This window comes from Lepidochelys olivacea (genome assembly GCF_965140295.1).
Source record: "Lepidochelys olivacea isolate rLepOli2 genome assembly, chromosome: 5".
NCBI classification, from domain to species: domain Eukaryota; kingdom Metazoa; phylum Chordata; order Testudines; family Cheloniidae; genus Lepidochelys; species Lepidochelys olivacea.
The window spans coordinates 110,460,859-110,483,265 of NC_140415.1; the positions used below are offsets into that span (position 1 = coordinate 110,460,859).

The window sequence follows — 22,407 nt, forward strand, 5'->3', positions numbered from 1 at the left end:
GAGACTATGCTTCTCCTTGAGTTATGCTCTGCTGTTGCAATGAGCAAAAATCCGTGAGCTGGAGTCCCCTCAGTTTAAGAGGGAGGATGCTGCATGTAGGACATTTTCTGGGAGGGACCATTGACTATGAAACTTGCTTCCTGAAAGTCACTGGGAGCTCGATTTCTTAAATTTTCTGGCACACTTCAAAGACTCCCCCCAGCCCCGACCGACGTTTGAGAGTTCATGGGCAAAAGCAATAGTGAATTTGGTTTGGGGTTATTACTGCTATTATTTATTTGTAATATCATTATTAATATTTAATATATCAAACTTGTTTAGTGGTAATCTGTTAAATTGTTTACAGCTGATGTCTGAGGAGTTTTCTAATACATTCTGGTTTTACATTTCTATAGGAAATATTAATTTATGTTTAAGTACCTACATAGAATCATAGAATGCCAGGGTTGGAAGGGACCTCAGGAGGTCATCTAGTCCAACCCCCTGCTCAAAGAAGGACCAATCCCCAATTAAATCATCCCAGCCAGGGCTTTGTCAAGCCTGACCTTAAAAACTTCTAAGGAAGGAGATTCTACCACCTCCCTAGGTAACGCATTCCAGTGTTTCACCACCCTCCTAGTGAAAATGTTTTTCCTAATATCCAACCTAAACCGCCCCCACTGCAACTTGAGACCATTACTCCTTGTCCTGTCCTCTTCTACCACTGAGAATAGTCTAGAACCATCCTCTCTGGAACCACCTCTCAGGTAGTTGAAAGCAGCTATCAAATCCCCCCTCATTCTTCTCTTCTGCAGACTAAACAATCCCAGTTCCCTCAGCCTCTCCTCATAACTCATGTGTTCCAGTCCCCTAATCATTTTTGTTGCCCTTCGCTGGACTCTCTCCAATTTATCCACATCCTTCTTGTAGTGTGGGGCCCAAAACTGGACACAGTACTCCAGATGAGGCCTCACCAATGTCGAATAGAGGGGGACGATCACGTCCCTCGATCTGCTCGCTATGCCCCTACTTATACATCCCAAAATGCCATTGGCCTTCTTGGCAACAAGGGCACACTGCTGACTCATATCCAGCTTCTCGTACACTGTCACCCCTAGGTCCTTTTCCACAGAACTGCTGCCTAGCCATTCACTCCCTAGTCTGTAGCGGTGCATTGGGTTCTTCCGTCCTAAGTGCAGGACCCTGTACTTATCCTTATTGAACCTCATCAGATTTCTTTTGGCCCAATCCTCCAATTTGTCTAGGTCCCTCTGTATCCTATCCCTGCCCTCCAGCGTATCTACCACTCCTCCCAGTTTAGTATCATCCGCAAATTTGCTGAGAGTGCAATCCACACCATCCTCCAGATCATTTATGAAGATATTGAACAAAACCGGCCCCAGGACCGACCCCTGGGGCACTCCACTTGACACCGGCTGCCAACTAGACATGGAGCCATTGATCACTACCCATTGAGCCCGACAATCTAGCCAACTTTCTACCCACCTTATAGTGCATTCATCCAGCCCATGCTTCTTTAACTTGCTGACAAGAATACTGTGGGAGACCGTGTCAAAAGCTTTGCTAAAGTCAAGAAACAATACATCCACTGCTTTCCCTTCATCCACAGAACCAGTAATCTCATCATAGAAGGCGATTAGATTAGTCAGGCATGACCTTCCCTTGGTGAATCCATGCTGACTGTTCCTGATCACTTTCCTCTCATGTAAGTGCTTCAGGACTGATTCTTTGAGGACCTGCTCCATGATTTTTCTGGGGACTGAGGTGAGGCTGACTGGCCTGTAGTTCCCAGGATCCTCCTTCTTCCCTTTTTTAAAGATTGGCACTACATTAGCCTTTTTCCAGTCATCTGGGACTTCCCCCGTTCGCCACGAGTTTTCAAAGATAATGGCCAATGGCTCTGCAATCACAGCCGCCAATTCCTTTAGCACTCTCGGATGCAACTCGTCCGGCCCCATGGACTTGTGCACGTCCAGCTTTTCTAAATAGTCCCTAACCACTTCTTTCTCCACAGAGGGCTGGCCATCTATTCCCCATGTTGTGATACCCAGCGCAGCAGTCTGGGAGCTGACCTTGTTCGTGAAGACAGAGGCAAAAAAAGCATTGAGTACATTAGCTTTTTCCATATCCTCTGTCACTAGGTTGCCTCCCTCATTCATTAAGGGGCCCACACTTTCCTTGGCTTTCTTCTTGTTGCCAACATACCTGAAGAAACCCTTCTTGTTACTCTTGACAGCTCTCCTTGACTCCTTTCCCCGTCATGTTAGTCCCCCAGGGGATCCTACCCATCCGTTCCCTGAGGGAGTTGAAGTCTGCTTTCCTGAAGTCCAGGGTCCGTATCCTGCTGCTTACCTTTCTTCCCTGTTTCAGGATCCTGAACTCAACCAACTCATGGTCACTGCTTCCCAGATTCCCATCCACTTTTGCTTCCCCTACTAATTCTTCCCGGTTTGTGAGCAGCAGGTCAAGAAAAGTTCCCCCCCCGGTTGGCTCCTCTAGCACTTGCACCAGGAAATTGTCCCCTACGCTTTCCAAAAACTTCCTGGATTGTCTATGCACTGCTGTATTGCTCTCCCAGCAGATATCAGGAAAATTAAAGTCACCCATGAGAACCAGGGCATATGATCTAGTAGCTTCTGCGAGCTGCCGGAAGAAAGCCTCATCCACCTCATCCCCCTGGTCCGGTGGTCTATAGCAGACTCCCACCACTACATCAGTCTTGTTGCTCACACTTCTAAACTTAATCCAGAGACACTCAGGTTTTTCTGCAGTTTCATACCGGAGCTCTGAGCAGTCATACTGCTCCCTTACATACAGTGCTACTCCCCCACATAGTCTCCCCAACTCCCAATTGTTTTTTCTTTTCTTTTTTTCCCCCAAGCTAAAGAAAACGAAAGCTTCATGTGAGAAGATGACGAAAGAAATTGACTCATCCAAACAAAAAATACGGTCTCAAAGTCAAGACCTTAAGGTATGGTTTTATGAACTGTAACTTCTTATCATAATACAATATTTCTGGTATGTCTCACTTAGATTGTATCTGCATCATAATATGTTATCTCTGTTATCTCAAAATAAGTGTGTGTATCACTTCTCTCTATTGAGTGGAATGTCAAACCTCACATTTGTGCAAGGACATATTTCCTTATAGTGGTTGCAGCCTACAGATGACATAAGTCTACCTATGTGAACATTTCAAAGGTTACATTATTGAAGTAATATCGGTTTAAACAGATGATCTGTTCCTTGAGTAGTCCTCTTACTTCATCATTTTGTGCTTGTTTGTTCGACAAGCATAGCTTTTCTGTGTTGATGTCATCCTCAACATCTTTTTCTGCTAGATTCTTGTTCTTTATGCATAAAATGTGCATATGAAATTTATCCTCAGACACATTTTTCAGCTTAACTGTCAATTTTTCATATTTGTCACTTAATTACTCATTCACTTATTTATAAAAATACAATTCAGTTTTAAAATATTAACTTTTCTTTTTCATGTATTGGTCAGATTATTTGCTACAGAATAAAGTTTTCTAGTATTACTGGGGAAAATACAGTGTTTCACCCACATGTTAAAAAACTAGCAGACAAACAGGAGTGAGAATGTATTAATTCCACAACCTCATTGAGGGGGATAGAAACAGATCAATAGAAAGCTGAGGATGGACCTCTGTTCATCTCAGTGGCTGCACCTGTGGGAAATTTGATCACGTACGTTTAGATTATATATATGGATCTCAGCTGAAAGCATTTGGAAGATTTCAGTTACAGAACTGTAAAGTTTAACGTCACGATATGAAATGTGCAAAACTTACAGTAAAGAAAGATATCAGTGAAATGTTTATGGATATTATGGCCAAACTTTGTGTATAATCCTCCAAACATTAGGTAATCCCTGACATTTGGAGAGATCTATAGGCCTAAAATACTGCTAATAAGAAATTGCTGATTGGTAAGCCAAGCACTTCTCATGGATAGCCGAAGTTCTGATTTTATAGTCTTTTTCAAATTAGAATTTGTTTTTGTCTCTCTTTTTGGGGGCTGACATCACTTTTGTAATGTGTTGTGTCTCGGTACATCAGTGACCAAGGCGCCAAAGGAAGTCCTGAGGTCACTGTTCAACTCTGTCTTCCAGCTGGCAGTGTTTTTGTAGTACTGCCAAATTTGAGTGTGGCCACTCCCAAGGTTTCTCAAATTGTTTTAGTGGAGATACACTGTTTCAATTTATTATTGAGTGACTGTGTTAGCATTCATTGGTAGTAACACAGTGGCCGTCCATTTTATGAACTGAACTCGTCCAACATTAATTAATTTAGATTCAGAACACCCCTGTGAAGTAAAGTACTACTTTCCTGATTTGAGTAGAGGAGGATACTAATGAACAATAAGATTCTGTGAGGTGCTGAGTACCAACTTCTCCCCTTGAAGTCATTAGAAGTTGAGAATGCTCAGCGCCTGAGAGGATCAGGGCCCAAATGACTTGCCGTGGGATACACAGGAAATTGGTGACAGACCTGACAATAGAGCCCTGATTTCTGCCTCCTAGACTTTTGCTTCAGCCACAATACTTTTTTTTTTTTAAAGCATCCTAAAAATTCTGCAGATTTTTTTTATAATGCAAATGTCTACTGTACATGAGACAGTTATTCTACCAACTTTTTTTCTCCTATTAGGCACTCTTTTGATATAGTGAACCAGGTTCTGTGCTGAGTTACAAGGTGTAAATCTGTAGAAACTCAGTTTAATGTGCAACTCAGCACAGAACCTGGCCTAGTATTTCTTCATGATAGAGCGTGCTTAAAGAAAGATGCCCAATTCTTGGATTTGAATATTTGTATTAAGAAAGTATATGAAAATACAATTGTGATGAGCACCTTAGTAAACAACTGATTCTGTACTTCACAATTAGACAAACATGATTTTATGATCTAAAAATCTATAGGCAAACATTTCAACTAAATGCTTTCAATATTCAGTATTAAGTTGATTTGGTCATATGAATTTGGTGGTTTCAAAAGGTGTCAGATTTCCAGCCCTGGAAGTAGAAGTTCTCTGTTCACAGAAGAGGTAGAGCATGTGTCTCTGTTCTCACCTAGCAGGCTACCTGTTAGTGTAAAAGTCTGCTGAGATTTTGTGCTGGTTGGTACATTCGTACCAACTGGTACCATTTCTGATTGTGATTTCTGTGATATGGGCACCTGTCCACTGGGAATTGAACTGAAAACACCAAAATCATTTCACATTGACCACTAAACATGAAACAAGATGATAACAGCCCTTGGTTGCTACCAGTCTGGGCTGTATTGGAACCAGTGATCTACAGAAGAAAAGTACGGTATCCTTTTACCAGAGCCACCCAGTTTCTTATGTCTACAGGAGGTCATATCTTTACATTGTCAGATTTTCAACTGATGGATCACTGTGTACTCTCTGTAAAGAGACAAACCCAGCCCCAAAAGGAAGTAAGTTGTAACATGGAGATTTTGACTTTGGAGATGGATTAAAAAGGGAGAAAAAGGAATAATCCTGTAGGACTTGTCCTTTTGCTCTACACTTTTCCTCTACTCCCAGAGGAAAACAGTGTCAACTTTTAATTTCAGTCTATCATTAGAAGTAAGCAGATGGTTGTTTTGACAATATATCTCCATATAGACTTTTGCTTCCAAGGATACTGAACATTAGCTGAGATAATGCTATATGGGATGAAACTGTTACCAACCTTTCAGTTTGTGTATCTATTCTGTAGGAAGTTCAGGATAACCTGGCTGATGCCAATGAAGAGTTAAATCATCTACGCACTAAGTGTGCAGACAGAGAGGCTTTAACAGGCACTTTAAAAATGGAACTACAGAATGTACTCCACTGCTGGGAGAAAGAGAAAGTCCGTGCCACGGAATCGGAAAATGAAATCCAGAAGCTTACCAGGGCTTACCAGAAGGATACTGAGGTATTACCAGAGACAAGATGACTGTCAAAAACAGCCTTTATTTAATCTTAGCTTTGTACATTTACATACATCAGATGGTTGCTTTATGTCTTACCATATGTATCAGCAAAATATGATTTTTAAGATACATATTTTGAAATGTGTATTTAGTATCTACAAAATTTTCAAGTGTCTTAATTCTCTTTCATTCCATTTTATAAAATGAGTTAACAGTTTAACCCTTCTGGTCATTTACATTTTAAAATATCTGTCTCTTAGCAAGCATTGTTTAGGGCAAATGAATTTATTTAAAGAATCATGCCTGGGGTGTACTGGGTTTTTTTTTGTTACTTAGTTGAAAGTAAATATGTACATTTTGTATTTGGAATATCTTGGTGTTAATTACTGATTCAAATAGCAACCCCTCCCCCCTCCAAAAATAGCAAACGTGGAATTGAGGTCATTTTGTTCCCCACTACCAAACTAGTGTTTCCTGTGCTTCTTTGGAGTGATTGCACCTGTACATTTCATTTCAGGTGTGTGTGTGCTCAGTGCCTGAGGGCCAGAGACTTTCTCTTAGCAGTACGGATTAGGGAGGCGCATTCATCCTTAGCACTTTTGCACCACTGCACAAGGATATAAAGGGGAGTTGCTTAGTCCTCCCCCTTAATTCCGTCTTATCACCCATGATCGGTAGTTGGAGTGCGGCAGACTGTAGTCAGAGTTCTCCCACTTCGTGGATTTTTATCTTCCTCCTGTAAATAGTAGTACTTGTTAGTGTATGTTTTCTTTATTTTCTATTACAATTTTGAGCATCTGATTCCTAGTATACAAAGGGAACTGGTACTGGGATATTTTTCGGTCTCTGGGCTACAAGTCTTGTGTCAGCTTCAAAAAATCTGAGCTGGTGAGTGACCCTCATTCCAGGTATCTAAGGTGCCTTGAAGAGGGTCACATTTGAGTTCATTGCAAGGTCTGCAGACACTTCAGATCCCAGACCAAAAAAACAAAAAAAAAAGACTTGAGATGAGACTGCATTACCTCCTTATGGAGGCCACCTGCATCCACCTTCTGAACCTTTCCTCTTGGGGCAGGCTCTGAGTACTTCTACCTCTGTTAGGAGTGCCCCTCTGGACACTGCATCAGATAATAGGCACTATTACCCTTCTCTGGTGCTGAAGAAGAAGCACAGAGCATCAAAGCAGCATTCCCTGAAGAAGCCAAGCTCCTCTAGAAGTTTGAGGTTCCCTGTACTGTCCACTAGTAAACCACTGGGAGATAGAGTATCCTCTGGAAAGAGGTACTCCCTGATACTGATTTTCTTCGCAAGAATTGTCAACTTCAGCTCATCGAGGATTGTCAACCTCCACTGCAGTTCTCACCCCTTTGATGCAATAACAGCATCATCATGGAAATATCTTGGTATGGAAGGCACTGGAATTATATATAGCACCATGGGACCTGCTCTTCCTCGTGACGCTGGATTCTCCAGTAGTACAGGAGACAAAACAGCTAGTAACAGCTGGTCCTCGGGCCCTGTCTGAGACAAGTTCAGTCTTCAGTGCCATGGCGACATCTTCATACTATCCAATGATTCCTCATCCAGTATAGTCCAGAGGTAAACCCATCATGTTGTTCCCTGTACTGACATCTCTGGAGAGACATCTTAGCACCTTGGCACCATCTGATACAATATCTCCATGGTCAGACAGCTCAGGGTCCTTCTTGGAGTCTAAGATCCTAGTTCGTATGGCCCTAGCTCCTGGGAGAGAAGGAGACACCTTTCTTGTGAGGATTCCACTTCTGATACCCCCTGGATTTTCTGAGACTCCTATCCTTGGGATGGTCATGACTGGGGTTCTATGGCTGACTGAAACCCATTGGGCTTGCCTCCCGACACCAGATCCTCCCCGGTACCTTCTTCATATAGATCCCCAAGCAGACACAAGGTTAGCTCCCATGAAGAGGCCCATGATGTTATCCCCAGTATACCAAGCCAGAACCTCAAGACCAGCCTCAGATTTTAGAACCTCAATCTTCTTTGCACTTTTCTTCATCACCTGACAAGGGTGTGGAGTCTGAGGTTTCTTCACCTGTTCAGGATCACTACAGGGCCTACCTAAAGAGAGTAGCTGCCTTGATATTCAGGAGAATTCCCATAAGCTGGTGGACATACAGGGTTGGCTCTACCTATAAACAGAGCCATTCTAGAATCTACAGAATATTTGTGGCAACTGCCATCCTCTCTGTCTCTGACAGCTAAGAAGACAGAGGGAAGGTACTATGTCCCTTCTCAAGGTATGCACATTTTTACACCCATCCTTCTCCAGGCTCCTTAGTTGTCTTGGTAGTGAATGAAAGAGTGCATCAGGAATTGCCTTCTATCACAAAGGACAAAGATGCAAAGAGACTAGACCTTTTCGGTAGAAAGATTTATTCCACAGCTGGCCTACAGTTTTTTTAATGCTAAGTAGCAAAATACTGGCCAAATACAACTTCTCTTTCTGGGACAATGAAATGAAGTTCTAAGACAAATTGCCAGATGATGCCAGGCAGGAATTCTAGGTTATTTTAGAAGAGGGAAAACTGGTGGCTAGGACCTCTCTGCAAGCTGCCTTTCATGGGGCAGATTCAGCAGCCAGAGCATGGCATCTACAGTAACTATGCACAGATGTTCAATTGTCTGTGCTCCCGCAGGAGGTCCAGCAGACTATCCAGCATCTCCCCTTTGAAGGTCCTGCCCTGTTCTCATAGAAGACAGATGATAAGCTCCACAAACTCTAGGATTTGAGGGCGATGCTGAAATCATTGGGAATTTATACTCCTTTCCTTAAAAGAAAGCAAATTCTATCCTCCGTCTCTCCAGGGGTACCCGCTTGTCCTGCCTAAACAGCCTGACCATTCTGGGAAAAGGGAGGAAAAACCAGAGGAGGAGATGCCCACCACCTCAGTTTTCTTCTACTGCAGGTTCTTTGAGACAGTTGGGAAATCCCCAAGCAGTCTGTTTGAGTTTCTTGTCAGGGACAGAGTGCCAGATCATTATGTGCCAGTTTCTCCCTCCTCGAAGATTATCCCACTTTCATACATGCTCAGACCCATATTATTATGGATAGATGGGTTCTAAGTACTTGGGGTCAGGGATACACTTTGCAGTTTATTTCTAACCCTACCTCCCATCCCCCTTCCCTATCCGTCTGAGGGACCAGTCTCACGAGGCTGTCCTCCTCCAGGAAGTCCAGTCTCTCCTTGATTTGGCAGCTATGGAAGAGGTTCCCCCTTTCCATGGAGGGAAAGGCTTCTGTTCACATTACTTCGTGATTCAAAAGGCGGTCTCAGAACTATCCTAGACTTGCAAAATTTTAAACAAATATATACAGAAAATAATTTTTTCATGGTCAACCTAACCTCCATCATCGCCCTGGATCCTGACAACTGGGTACACTGCTCTCAATCTGAACGATGCACATTTCCATGTTGCTATCCATTTAAGCCACAGGAGACTCCTAAGACTTCTGGTCAACAACATCCATTATCAGTTTATGGTCCTGCCCTTTGGCCTGGCTGCTGCCCCATGAGTATTTACAAAATGCATGGCAGTCGTGGCTTCATTCTTACGGAAAGCAGACATGCAAGTATTTCCTTACTTGGACAACTTGATGGTAAGAGCAAAAACAAAAGGAGTACTTGTGGCACCTTAGAGACTAACCAATTTATTTGAGCATAAGCTTTCATGAGCTACAACTCACTTCATCGGATGCATACTGTGGAAAGTGTAGAAGATCTTTTTATATACACACACAAAGCATGAAAAAATACCTCCTCCCCCCCCCCTCTCCTGCTGGTAATAGCTTATCTAAAGTGATCACTCTCCTTACAATGTGTATGATAATCAAGGTGGGCCATTTCCAGCACAAATCCAGGGTTTAACAAGAACGTCTGGGGAGGGGGGGGGCGGGTAGGAAAAAACAAGGGGAAATAGGTTACCTTGCATAATGATTTAGCCACTCCCAGTCTCTATTCAAGCCTAAGTTAATTGTATCCAATTTGCAAATGAATTCCAATTCAACAGTTTCTCGCTGGAGTCTGGATTTGAAGTTTTTTTGTCGTAATATAGCAACTTTCATGTCTGAAATCGTGTGACCAGAGATTGAAGTGTTCTCCGACTGGTTTATGAATGTTATAATTCTTGACATCTGATTTGTGTCCATTTATTCTTTTACGTAGAGACTGTCCAGTTTGACCAATGTACATGGCAGAGGGGCATTGCTGGCACATGATGGCATATATCACATTGGTGGATGTGCAGGTGAACGAGCCTCTGATAGTGTGGCTTATGTTATTAGGCCCTGTGATGGTGTCCCCTGAATAGATATGTAGTCACAGTTGGCAACGGGCTTTGTTGCAAGGATAGGTTCCTGGGTTAGTGGTTCTGTTGTGTGGTATGTGGTTGCTGCTGAGTATTTGCTTCAGGTTGGGGGGCTGTCTGTAGGCAAGGACTGGCCTGTCTCCCAAGATTTGTGAGAGTGTTGGGTCATCCTTCAGGATAGGTTGTAGATCCTTAATACTGGGAGTGGCTAAGTCATTATGCAAGGTAACCTATTTCCCCTTGTTTTTTCCTACCCTTCCCCCCCCCCCCAGACGTTCTTGTTAAACCCTGGATTTGTGCTGGAAATGGCCCACCTTGATTATCATACACATTGTAAGGAGAGTGATCACTTTAGATAAGCTATTACCAGCAGGAGAGTGGGGTGGGGGGAGGTATTTTTTCATGCTTTGTGTGTATATAAAATGATCATCTACACTTTCCACAGTATGCATCTGATGAAGTGAGCTGTAGCTCACAAAAGCTTATGCTCAAATAAATTGGTTAGTCTCTAAGGTGCCACAAGTACTCCTTTTCTTTTTGCGAATACAGACTAACACGGTTGTTACTCTGAAACCTGTCATGGATGGTAAGAGGTTGATCCAAGCTCCAAATAAAACTCAGTCTATACATCCAGTCCGTCTTCAATGTTCTGAGCCTGTTGTTCAACGAGGACAAGTCTGTCTACTTCCCAGTTCAGAGCAATCCTGGATTCTATAGTAGCTGGTTGTTCCTACCTCAAGCCATTTCCACACAATATTAAACTTTTCTACAGATCTCAAAGCCCATACAGTCACTACAGTAAGAAGCTGCCTCAGGCTACTGGGACACATGGCCACCTGCATGTTTGTGTTTCAGCATGCCAGACATTGTCTCAGAAAGCTGCAGAGCTGATGAAAATCCGTGTACTCTCTGGCTCGTCACCTATTGGACATGCTGATTTGAGTACCTGCAGGAGTACAAGCCTCATTGGTCTGGTGGATAGGTCCCTCTCTTACCCACATTGATTGTGATTACAGATGCTTCTTCTCTAAGCTGGGGAGCTCACTTAGGAAACTTAGAAACTCAAGGTCTGTGGTCTCATCAAGATTTGGCTGGCCACATAAACCGTGGGCATTGTGGGCTATTCATCTGGTGTGTTGAGCTTTTCTCCTTCATGTCAAGGGAGAGACCCAAGTCCTCCTGGACAACATTGGCGATGTATTGTGCAACAGGGAGGGGCCAGTCAGACCGCCTCTGTGAAGAGGCGATAGATCTTTGGAAGTTTTGTGTCACTAGTGCAATACATCTCTAAGCCTCCCATGTTCCTGGTGCTCAGAACTGTCTGGCAGATCACCTGAACAGTTCATTCAGCAGAGATCACAAGTTGTCTCTCAGGTTGGATATTGTCAGATACATTTTAAAAATGAATGTGGAGGGGTCCCTGACATAGACCTGTTTGCTGCTCGTCTCAACAGAAAGTGCCAATTCTTTTGTTCCAGGGCAGGTTATGGGCAGGGCTCTCTGACTGACAAAATTCTGTATGCCTACCCTTCCATTCCGCCCCACAATCCATGTGCGGGAAATCCCCCTTCTTGTGTCTTGGTCGTCCGCACTGCCAGCAGACAACTGGTCTGGACCCTGTGGGAGCCCCTTGGGTGTCCTCCCATTTGTTCCCTGAGCCCTTCCCAGGCAGGTTTTCCCTGGGCCTTCTCCTGGTCTCCATGTCCCTGCTCGGCCACCCCTCCTTCCTGGGGAAGTCTGCCTCTGCATACTCCTCCATAAGCTTTATAGCCGACTCAACCGTATTCAGTTCGTGTCTCCTCACTCACACCTTTATGTTCTCATGGAGACTCTGTAAAAACTGCGTTAGGACAAGTGTGTCCATAATCTCCCCCACTGTCTGGGCATCTGGCCTCAGCAGGTGGCCCAGGCCATTAACTTTTGGGTGAATGCCCGGGGCCACAACCCCCGCATCCACCTCGCCGACCAGAACTTTTGGCGGTACTTCTCCAAGGACAGCCCCACCCGATCCAGTCTGGCTGCCTTTACCACTTCAAAATTCTTGGCCTGCTCTTCACTTAGGGCCATGTAGGCTGCTTGGGCTTCGCTGGCTAGGTAGGGAGCCAGTCACAGGGCTCAGGTTGCCCTGTCCCATCCAGCCCCAGCAGCTACCCGCTCAAATGTGCCTAGAAAGGCTTTGGGGTCATCTGTCAGGCCCACTTTACATAGTCCTAGAACTGGCACCTGCCACTCCCTCCCATGGGACTCACCACTTTCTGCAGGAGTTTCTGTTGGATGACAGCCTGCTCCCGAATGAATTCCTGCAGTCTCTTCTGCTGTTCTGCCTGCCAGGTGAGCAAGGCCTGTCTCTCCAGTTGGTGGGCTTGCTGAAGACTCCGCATTGCTTTCTGCACCACCTCCTGCTGCTTGACCAGCCATTGCAGGGTTTCCTTCATCTCCGGGCGGCCAAACACTTGCTCTGGCACAAGATCCTGGCCAAGCCCCCACATGTAGCAGAGTGCAGCAGGGCCCCCGTGGCTCCTGCCTCTGCTCAGTCCACAGAGTCACTCAGACTTCTGGGGTTAGTAACCACTGGTGCAGTTTATTCACAGACTTGTTACCACCACCGTTTCACCATGTACAGTTGGCCTTTCACCATCTGCAGGCAGGAGGGAGGGAAGCACTACCTCCCTGCTTCCACTCCCTGCCTTTTCACTTTCTTTCTGCTCTCCCCTCTCCCGGCGTCCTTCCTCTGAAGCATTTATACAGCCCCAGGCTAATCAGGCGGCAGCTGTCTCTGCTTCCCCAATTAGGGCCAGGTTACCTCTATCCAGCTCTAATTTATTGCCCTAAATGGGAGCTGGAGTGACAGAAGGCTGACTCAGCAAGCCTTTGCCCAGCACCTTGTCGCACTGGAATATTAGTTCTTCAATCCTTGTTCTGAAACTCACCTCCAATTTGAACTGCTTGTGAGTCACATGGCATGGAACGGACATGTGCAATCAGTTGAAGAAAAATGGTTATTAATCTCTTCTGTAACTGTTGTTGTTCAAGATGTGTTGCACGCATCCATTCTGTGACCCACCCTCCTTTCCCTCTATATTGGACAGGGCCAGCTCTACTGTTTTTGCTGCCCGAAGCAGCGCGCTGAATTGCCGCCACGGGCGGCTGAAGATAGAGGTTGCCGCAGAATTGCCGCTGCCGCGGAAACGCCCTAACGGCACACGGGCTGCTGCCCCTTGCAGATTGTCACCCCAAGCACCTGCTTAGAACGTTGGTGCCTGGAGCCGGCCCTGATATTGGAGTTTCTATGCAGTCAGATGGAATTGAGGAGGGTTGAGGGAGGCCTCACCCCTTTTTTACCATCATGCAGCAGTGTGAAAGTCCTTTGGGCTCATGTGCTGCCCCAATAGGTATCACTAAGGAAAAAAATCTCTGATTCTGGTTCACTGGGCACGCACACATCTGAAGTGGAGTGGACATGTGCAACGTATCTTAAAGAACAACAGTTACAGAACAGATTAGTAACTGTTTGTTTTTTCTTTGTGTATTGTGTATTTTCTTTGTGATTGTGGTATGCTATATGTGGTAATTGCTTCATGAAGCTTTACTTCAAAACTAGATTTCCTCATATGGTTGTTTACTGATCTTAATAAGTGCTTCCTTTTAATTTTCTCCACATAAAATAGTTCTGCATTAGCTGTATCAATCATATTCTTTATCTCAATTGTTCTGCATATTGAGCTCATTAATCCAGCAAATATGGTCACAATTGCCAAACTGAGTAAAAAGGAAACATTCTTTCCACCCTTCTTACAGTCTGGGATTTAAATTGCGTCCACATGAAGCAGTTGGAACTGTTCTACACATCAGATAGTGATTAAAGGAAAGGAAACTAGAAGCCTGCCTGTATTGTAAAGTCAGCATGTCTACTTGTGGTTGAGATCAAGATGTGAGAGTTGATTCTAAGTCTTGGGATTTCTTTTTCTCACCAAAGGGATGATTATCATGCTTGGTTTATCACAGCCCAAACAAAAAGGAAACAATGGTGACATGGTTAAACTATTCCCAGGGAAGTAGAAGATTAGGTTGTAACATTTTATAAAATGTTTTGTTGCTTAAAAATCTTACAAACAAACAACAAAATATACCCAAATGTAGTTGGAGAAGACACAGTAATAATTGCTGTTGCTCTGGGGGTGGGGTTAGGGGAAGATGCGGAGAGTCCTGAATACCTTTATGAAGTCTCATGATTTCTTGACTTAGTACCTGATCCAATACCCATTGCTTTCATTGTGCATTGTTCCATTGGCTAAATGGGCTTTGGATTAGAGCCCTAGTTGTGGTGTTGGAACCATCTTTGATTTGTCTTAATTTTAAGATGCTAAACTTCATAGATGGACTAAATAGATGCACAAAAAGATTCTGATCACACCCTGGTGTGAATAAGTACTAACACTACCGGTGTCAATTCAGTATGCTATAGTGTAAAATCCAATGTAAATGAAATCAGGATCAGGCTTGTAGAGTTTAACTGCTGCTCATAAAAACCTGTTTTGTACAGTTATGTGTTCACATATAATCCATGTATAGAACAAACATCAAATCAAATTATTTCTAAAACAGAAGCACATTTTTAAAATAACCTAATTTGGTGTTTGTATAATCAAATTTTGTGCTGCCATACTAATTAAATTTTTGTTCGAGTATATACTGTACATGTTACGTTATGCTATGTACTGGAAGCAGGTATAATCTGTACGGAACTTCAATCCAGTGGAATAAGAGTGTGTGGTGGTGGGGAGAGATGTTAAACATTAGTAAAATGACTAGTAATTTCATATACTTAGTTAAAGAAATGAAGGAATCAATTCTGCAAATATTTATTACAGGTCATGGTATTTACTATTATGAGGATTTTAGGGCAATATGTATTTATACATTATATCTGGTTAAACTCAGTTTACAAAATCTTCTTTTTCTCTTCTGATTTTTGTAAGTGCATTTGGGCACATATTAAGAATAGTTCTATTTAAATTGAAATAGAATTTCAGAATATGAGTAATTATGTCTTTTCAGATCTGTACAGAACACACAAGATTTGTGTGCATGATGTATCTCTATAGAGTCTAATATTTAGGGTCTAGAGCTAGTCGAATATTTATATACAACAGTGATTTTTTCTTTTTTTGTCTCACAGGAGAAGCTAACCTTCCTCCATACTTTATATCAGCATTTGGTAGCAGACTGTGTGCTTATAAAACAACCAGAAGGCATCCTGGATAAATTCTCCTGGCCTGAGCTTTGTGCAATCTTGCAGGAGAATGTTGATGCCCTGATCTTAGACCTCAGCAGGGCTAATGAGAAGGTAACTGTCCTTAGGCGCTAGATACCTCTATTAAATTCAGTGACATTTGTCCACATCACAGTATCATTAAAAGGGACTGACATTCATCTTATTTCAAAAAGAATTTGGACTTTAATAATTCAATACCATTAATTATGGCTTGTCTACAACTCAGTTTGATGCCATTGCTGTGGGCATGTAAATGTGACTGAAGTCTCTAAGCTCCACTTTCTGTGCAGGACATGCTAATACTACTAGCCAGTATTAACCACAGGGACCTAATTAAAAGAAAATAAATTAATCTTACTGATGAAGCAATTCAAAGAACTTAGTCATTTATACTAATAAACCAACACTTTATCTTAGCATAAAAGAGAAACAAAATACAGGGGCATCATCTTAAAACCATTTGCTTGTGAATCAAAATCCTGTTTTTAGAAAAATGTAATTATTTGGTTATGGCATTTATAGTCTGAAATATAATTATTTAGGAACCACCATTATGAATTTAAAAATTATAAATATTTGTTTTGGGGGACACAGGATACTTTTATGGGTGATTTCATAAAGCTAAGTCTGTTCAAAAGAAACATATTTTTCAGAAATCTGTTTTGTTACAATAAATTAAACTGGCTCAGCAGACTAACATATGCTGCTCCTAAGGATTTCCATTCATGTTCTGGTTCCATTGATCGGGTCAGCACTATGTTTCTGTGGTCTAGAAGAAAGATTCCAGATCTTGGCTATGCTGACATTTGCTCTTGAGGGACAAGAAGGGGAAAACTTTCATGAGTTTCTCATCTGTTGGAGTTATGAACACTCTCTTGGCTCAAATTCAAGAACAGGGTTGCTTACAGTTAATCATTTTGACTCTGCCTCTATTAGTAAATATCCCAGCAGTCAATGGAAAACATTAACAGGGTTTGGTTAGACAATGATGTGGATCATGCAGATTAGACATGGAGGAAACACCTCCCTTCTCCTTTCAGAGGAAAGAGAAAAACAACAAAATTACTGGTAGTTTTTAAGTACAGTAGTTGAGATGGGCCAGCAAGTGTTTTCAGTGATATTTCAGGGACATCAGTTTCTTAGAATTTAACAGACAATGTTGTCTGCTGCATTAGAACTGCTCATCTCTTAACAGAGATTTTTCACCTGCAATTCTCTAAAATGTATAGAAAAGAATATTGACCATATGTTTAGATTTAGTATTGAAAAATGCAGGCATGCCTATTTGAGATAATTCGTAAATGAAAACACAGTTCCATTTAGCTTTAATAGAAGTTGCACGGCTAAAGCCTTGATCGCTAAATTATACCCCTTAATCTGCTCATTGAAATGCATCATAAAATTAACAAGCTTGCCTGTGAAAAGAGGCATCATGTGTACTGTAAAGCTCTCTTAAATTGTATTAATGCTCAGAAAATACAAGTAATGCTTTGGTTTTCAAATAAAACATTACATAAAAATGCAACCTCTGATTTTCATTATCACTTAACTTGCTGTATGATTATTGTGCTAGGATTATTAATTATATAGCACCATAATTGTTCTCTGCACATTTTAAAACAAATAAGATAAGGTTCCTGTCTAGAAGAATTCTGACATGGACCCACGTGAAACCTGGGCATCTGTTCAGCTACAGGAGTGTATAGAGATGACAACATTGATGAGATCAGCATAGATTGGATTTTTTGGAAGAAGTGGGTTTTAAAGACAGATTTGAAGCAAGAGATCTGTGACATGCTTATCTTTTTAATTCTGTGCTGTCTGAAGAAAATGCAATCAAGGTCTTCTACCAAAAGAATCTCTCTTTAAAGTAGGATTTAAAACAAACGCGAAGGTGCATTTTTGTTTAATTAATCTTTTTTAAAATATCTTTGATGCAGATATCTCATCTAGAATATATTTGCAAGAACAAGTCTGATACCATGAGGGAACTTCAACAGACCCAGGAAGACACTTTTAACAAAGTGGCTGAGCAGATGAAAGCACAGGAAAGCTGTTGGCAGAAACAGAAAAAGGGGTTGGAGCAGCAGTACTCTGGACTCCTTGGGGAAGTTCATGCAAGGGCACAGGTACTGTACTTGTTCCAGAAAGCTCTAAATGACTAATTTTTTTCTTTAAATATTTAGTATATTATTTCAGTATTTTGAGTTTCAAACCAGTTTAAAGTTGCTTAGGAATTTGAGTATATATTTTTTTATTTTAAGTATTTTTTATTAACAACTTTTACTTACTTTAGGAAATGAATTACTTTCTGTTAAAACATTCCTGAAATGCATTGCTTAATTAGATCCTGCAGTTGGATTCCCCCCATCCCCTTCCCCCCCAGCTTTTTTTTTTTTTTTTGAAGAGGTTAAAGCTATACAGTGAAAAGATATATTTCTTTGTAGAATTACATAGAGCCCCACTTGCTTTTTCCAATATGGACCTCCCCCTCCTTCTGAGAGTTTGTAGAATAAAAGTGATTTGAATTCACTGTGTAATGGAATTAGGTATATAAATTCTGAACCCAGGAGCAAATTAGTAGTTGCGGTAACAATGTTAAATAGTGTAATAGTCCCTTTTGTTTCATGCACTACAGTGAAACAAATAACTGTGACTTGAGTTATGTGCACTGAGCTTGAAGTTTAATGTTTTTATGAAAGGTTGAAGACTGTCAGCTCTGGAAACTGAAGTTCTCTCTGGGCAGATAAAAGCTACACACGCTGACATGCCAGTGTGCCTCAACCGTCACCAGGATGGTCCACTTCATGTTGAGATGGTTCTTTGCTCTTTTAGCTTTTTACTTCTCTATTGAGACTGAAATGTTAGGTTTTTTCTCCTCTTTCTTTACCAAGTTGGATGGGACTCAGGTCAGTTACTTGAAGGTAGAGGTCCCAGTATCTCAGTGCCAATGCAGTCCGTCACCTTCCTCTCAACTGTCCTGCTGTTGTGGTATGACTGAAACTTTCCTGAGAGGGAGTTCAGCTTTTAAAAGTTTGGGAAATGCTGTGTTATGCCAAATTCAGGACGACTTCTTCCTGTTTATGAATAGGACCCTACGAAATTCACAGCAATGAAAAATGCGTCGCGGACTGTGAAATCTGGTCTTTTGTGTGCTTTTACCCTGCACTACACAGATTTCACAGGGGAGACCAGGGTTTCTCAAATTGGGGGCCCTAACCCAAAGGGAGTTGCAGGCGGGTCACAAGGTTATTTTAGGGGGTTTGTGGTATTGCTACCCTGACTTCTATGCTGCCTGCAGGGCTGGGTGGCTGGAGAGCAGCAGCTGTTGGCCGGTGCTCAGCTCTGAAGGCAGCGCCTCACCAGCAGCAGCGCAGAAGTAAGGGTGGCAGTACCATACCACGTCACCCTTACTTCTACACTGCTGCCTTCAGAGCTGGGCGGCCGGAGAGCGGCAGCTGCTGACTGAGGGCCCACCTCTGCAGGTAGCAGCACAGAAGTAAGGGTGGCAATACCATACCGTGCTGTCCTTACTTCTGCGCGGCTGCTGGAGGTGGCCCTGCCTTCAGAGCTGGTCTCCTGGCCAGCAGCCACCCCTCTCCAGCTGCCCCCTCTACAATAACCTTGATGCACCCCCTCCCCCAGCACTCCTTTTTGGGTCAGGACCCCTACAACTACAACACCATGAAATTTCAGATTTAAATAGCTGAAATAATGAAATTTACTATTTTTTAAATCCTATTACCGTGAAATTGACCAAAATGGATTGTGAATTTGATAGGGCTCTATCTATGAATGAGCAGGACAAGAGGTAAATGCAGGGTGTGAATTCTTGTTCCTGAGCCCAAGGTGCCTGTATTTCCTTCTACTCCATCCTGTGTAGTCACACCTATCTGGAGTGGGTTTAAATCTCTGTCATGGCAGTATGGTTGCTTATTTTACACACACTTTGCACAGATATAAATGACTACAAGCTGCAAGGCAGTAGAGAATCAGGCCATGTTCTACACTCCTCAGGGTTCTCCATGACTGTATCCTTGAACATTGACGATGGGGGGTTGCTCTTAGCCCTGTTTTTGCACCATTGCTTTTGCTGTCATTTTTAAGGAAGTTGGTGCTGGACCTGAATTTGACGCAACATGTTTGGGAATCAGGCCTTTTAAAATATGATTTTATATATATTCTACTGTGTATCTTAGTGATGAATGCTAGACACTTAACATTTTCTTTTGCATGGAGAAAGATGACTGTTTTGATTTATTTTTTCTAGTAAAGAAATAAACACTGTTAAGTAGTAATGGCACAAAATGAGAATACTGCTGACACCAGCAGAAGAATATAATAATATTTTGCACTTGTATAGTGTCTTCCACCCCAGGATCTCAAAGTGTATGACAAAAGTTAATGAATTAAGCCTTGCAAGACCACTTTGAGACACAAAATTATTATTAAGCTAATTTGATATTCACCCTGCTTCCTTCCAAACATTCACTGCTGAAGATTGCGTAAAATAAGGGACTTACAAGCTGTGTTTAATTTTGCAGGCAGTCGTCAGTGTTAGTATAGAACATTGAGAACTGTCTCTGCACAGAGGTACACCTTGGAAATCTTTTGATGAGGTCATCAGATTAATTGACAGCTGTGGCTGTATAGCAGCATGAATAATGCTACTTTGAGACTGTTGGGTGGTTAGTATTGCATTGGTGCAGTAAGCCTTCCAAAGTGCAATGTAAGATTTCAATACCTGGCTTTTTACTATTAAAATATAACCGTTCAATTTGGAAGCTTTGTGCCAGTATTGTAAGACACCTGGCAGTCCTGCTGTCTTCAGCCTGTAGCATTCAGGGCCCCGATCACAAATAGGGTCTTTGGGTGCTGCTAGATAATACTCTACAACAGGGGTTCTCAAACTGGGGGTTGGGACCCCTCAGGGGGTCACGAGGTTGTTACATGGGGGGTTGCGAGCTGTCAGCCTCCACCCCAAACCCCGCTTTGCATCCAGCATTTATAATGGTGTTAAATATATAAAAAAGTATTTTTAATGTATAAGGAGGGTCACAGTCAGAGGCCTGCTATGTGAAAGGGGTCACCAGTAAAAAAGTTTGAGAACTACTGGTCTACAACTGTTGCTCTCAGTTAATTAGATGACCTAATTAGAAAGCAGGTTAGGGTTGCCAACTTTCTACTCACACAAAACCGAACACCCCTGCCCCACCCCTGCTCTGAGGCCCCACCCCCCGCTCACTCCATCCCCCCTCCCTCTGTTGCTTGCTCTCCCCATCCTCACTTGCTCATTTTCACCGGACTGGGGAAGGGGGTTGGGGTGCAGGAGAGAGTGAGGGCTTTGGCTGGGGTTGCAGGCTCTGGGGTGGGGCCAGGGATGAGGGGTTTGGGGTGCAGGAGGGTGCTTTGGGCTGGGGGGGTGGAGCCAAGGGGTTCAGAGAATGGGAGGAGGCTCTGGGCTGAGGCAGAAGGTTGGGGTGTGGGAGGGGTCTGGGCTGGGGGTGCAGGTTCCGGGGTGAGGCCAGAAATGAGGAGTTCAGGCTGGGGAAGGGGATCGGGGTGCAGAAGGGGGGAGGGCTCCAGCTTGGGGTGTGAGCTCTGATGCAGAGCCAGGGATGAGGGGCCTGGGGTGTAGCAGGGTGCTCCGGGCTGGGATCGAGGGGTTTGGAGGGCTGGAGGGGGATCAAGGGGTTGGGGCGCTGGAGGGAGTCAGGGGTGTAGGCGCCGGGTGGCGCTTACCTCAAGCAGCTCCCAGAAGCAGCAGCATGTCCCCTCTCTGGCTCCTATGCAGAGGCGCAGACAGGCGGCTCTATGTGCTGCCCCATTGCAGGCACCACCCCCGCAGCTCCGATTGGCTACCGTTCCCAGCCAATGGGAGCTGCAGGGGCAGCACCTGTGGACGAGATGGTACGCAGAGCCTCCTGGCTGCCCCTAGGCATAGGAGCTGGAGCAGGGACATGCCACTGCTTCCGGGAGCTGCACAGAGCCACAACAGGCAGGGAGTCTGCCTTAGCCCCGCTGCGCCATGGACTGGACTTTTAATGGCCTGGTGAGCGGTTCTGACCCGAGCCACCAGGGTCCCTTTTTGACCAGGTGTTTCGATCAAAAACCGGATGCCTGGCAACCCTAAAGAAGTGTCAGTGTTCTTCTGTGGTGGAGAACCTCTCAAACTGGACTTGTCACAGATTACTAGCAAACAGAGATGGCTATAGATGTGTTAGAGGATGCGGGGATCCTCATTGGCAGCTGGGCTTAAAATGAATGTAACTTCCAGTGCTTTTGTGGGAAAAGTAACATCCTCCATTTTGATGTTCATAGAGTCACCTCTGACCTTGAGCAGGGTCTGCCAATAAATTCCTTTAATCTGAAATAAAAATATACATTTGGAAATGTCTGTTTTGAGAAACCTAACAAATATATGGAATGTACTCCCTTGTCTCAGACATGTCATTTCTTCAGATTGTGTGCAGACTTGTAGGAAATATCCTGTGATTTCCAAATATCCATTACTGTGAGTAATTAAAAAAAACAAAAGCAAAAACAGTTTTCACCATTTTAGTGGGCTACATTAAAACTAATATATGTTGTGGCTTTAGCTGCATTGATATCTGCGAAGATACTGGGATAGAAACAAAAACCTAAAGCTATTAACAAAAAGAGGGATGTTAGTTTCAGCTCTATTAGAAATATAACAAGGTTTGCAAAATAGGAAAGGAAAAAAATCTCTAGGGAGAGAAAATATTTCCTTGTTGATTTGGCATTTATTAAGAAGCAGTGCTTTTTACAGAAGAAGCAGGTGAACCAGCTGAGGACTTTGGTATGTTGCAATTGTATCAA

General features: G+C 43.1%; 1 protein-coding gene across 5 annotated transcripts in view; it reads left to right on the forward strand.

Moving 5' to 3' along the window:
* Window positions 1–22,407, forward strand: part of CCDC171 (coiled-coil domain containing 171) — a 226,184-nt gene that overhangs the window by 82,456 nt on the left and 121,321 nt on the right. For all 5 annotated transcript variants that reach the window (XM_084628107.1, XM_084628108.1, XM_084628104.1 and 2 more), the window contains exons 13-16: window positions 2,882–2,971; window positions 5,747–5,947; window positions 15,472–15,639; window positions 17,508–17,696. In XM_084628107.1, coding sequence (XP_084484233.1) covers window positions 2,882–2,971; window positions 5,747–5,947; window positions 15,472–15,639; window positions 17,508–17,696 — 648 coding nt within the window. The remainder of the gene's footprint in view (window positions 1–2,881; window positions 2,972–5,746; window positions 5,948–15,471; window positions 15,640–17,507; window positions 17,697–22,407) is intronic.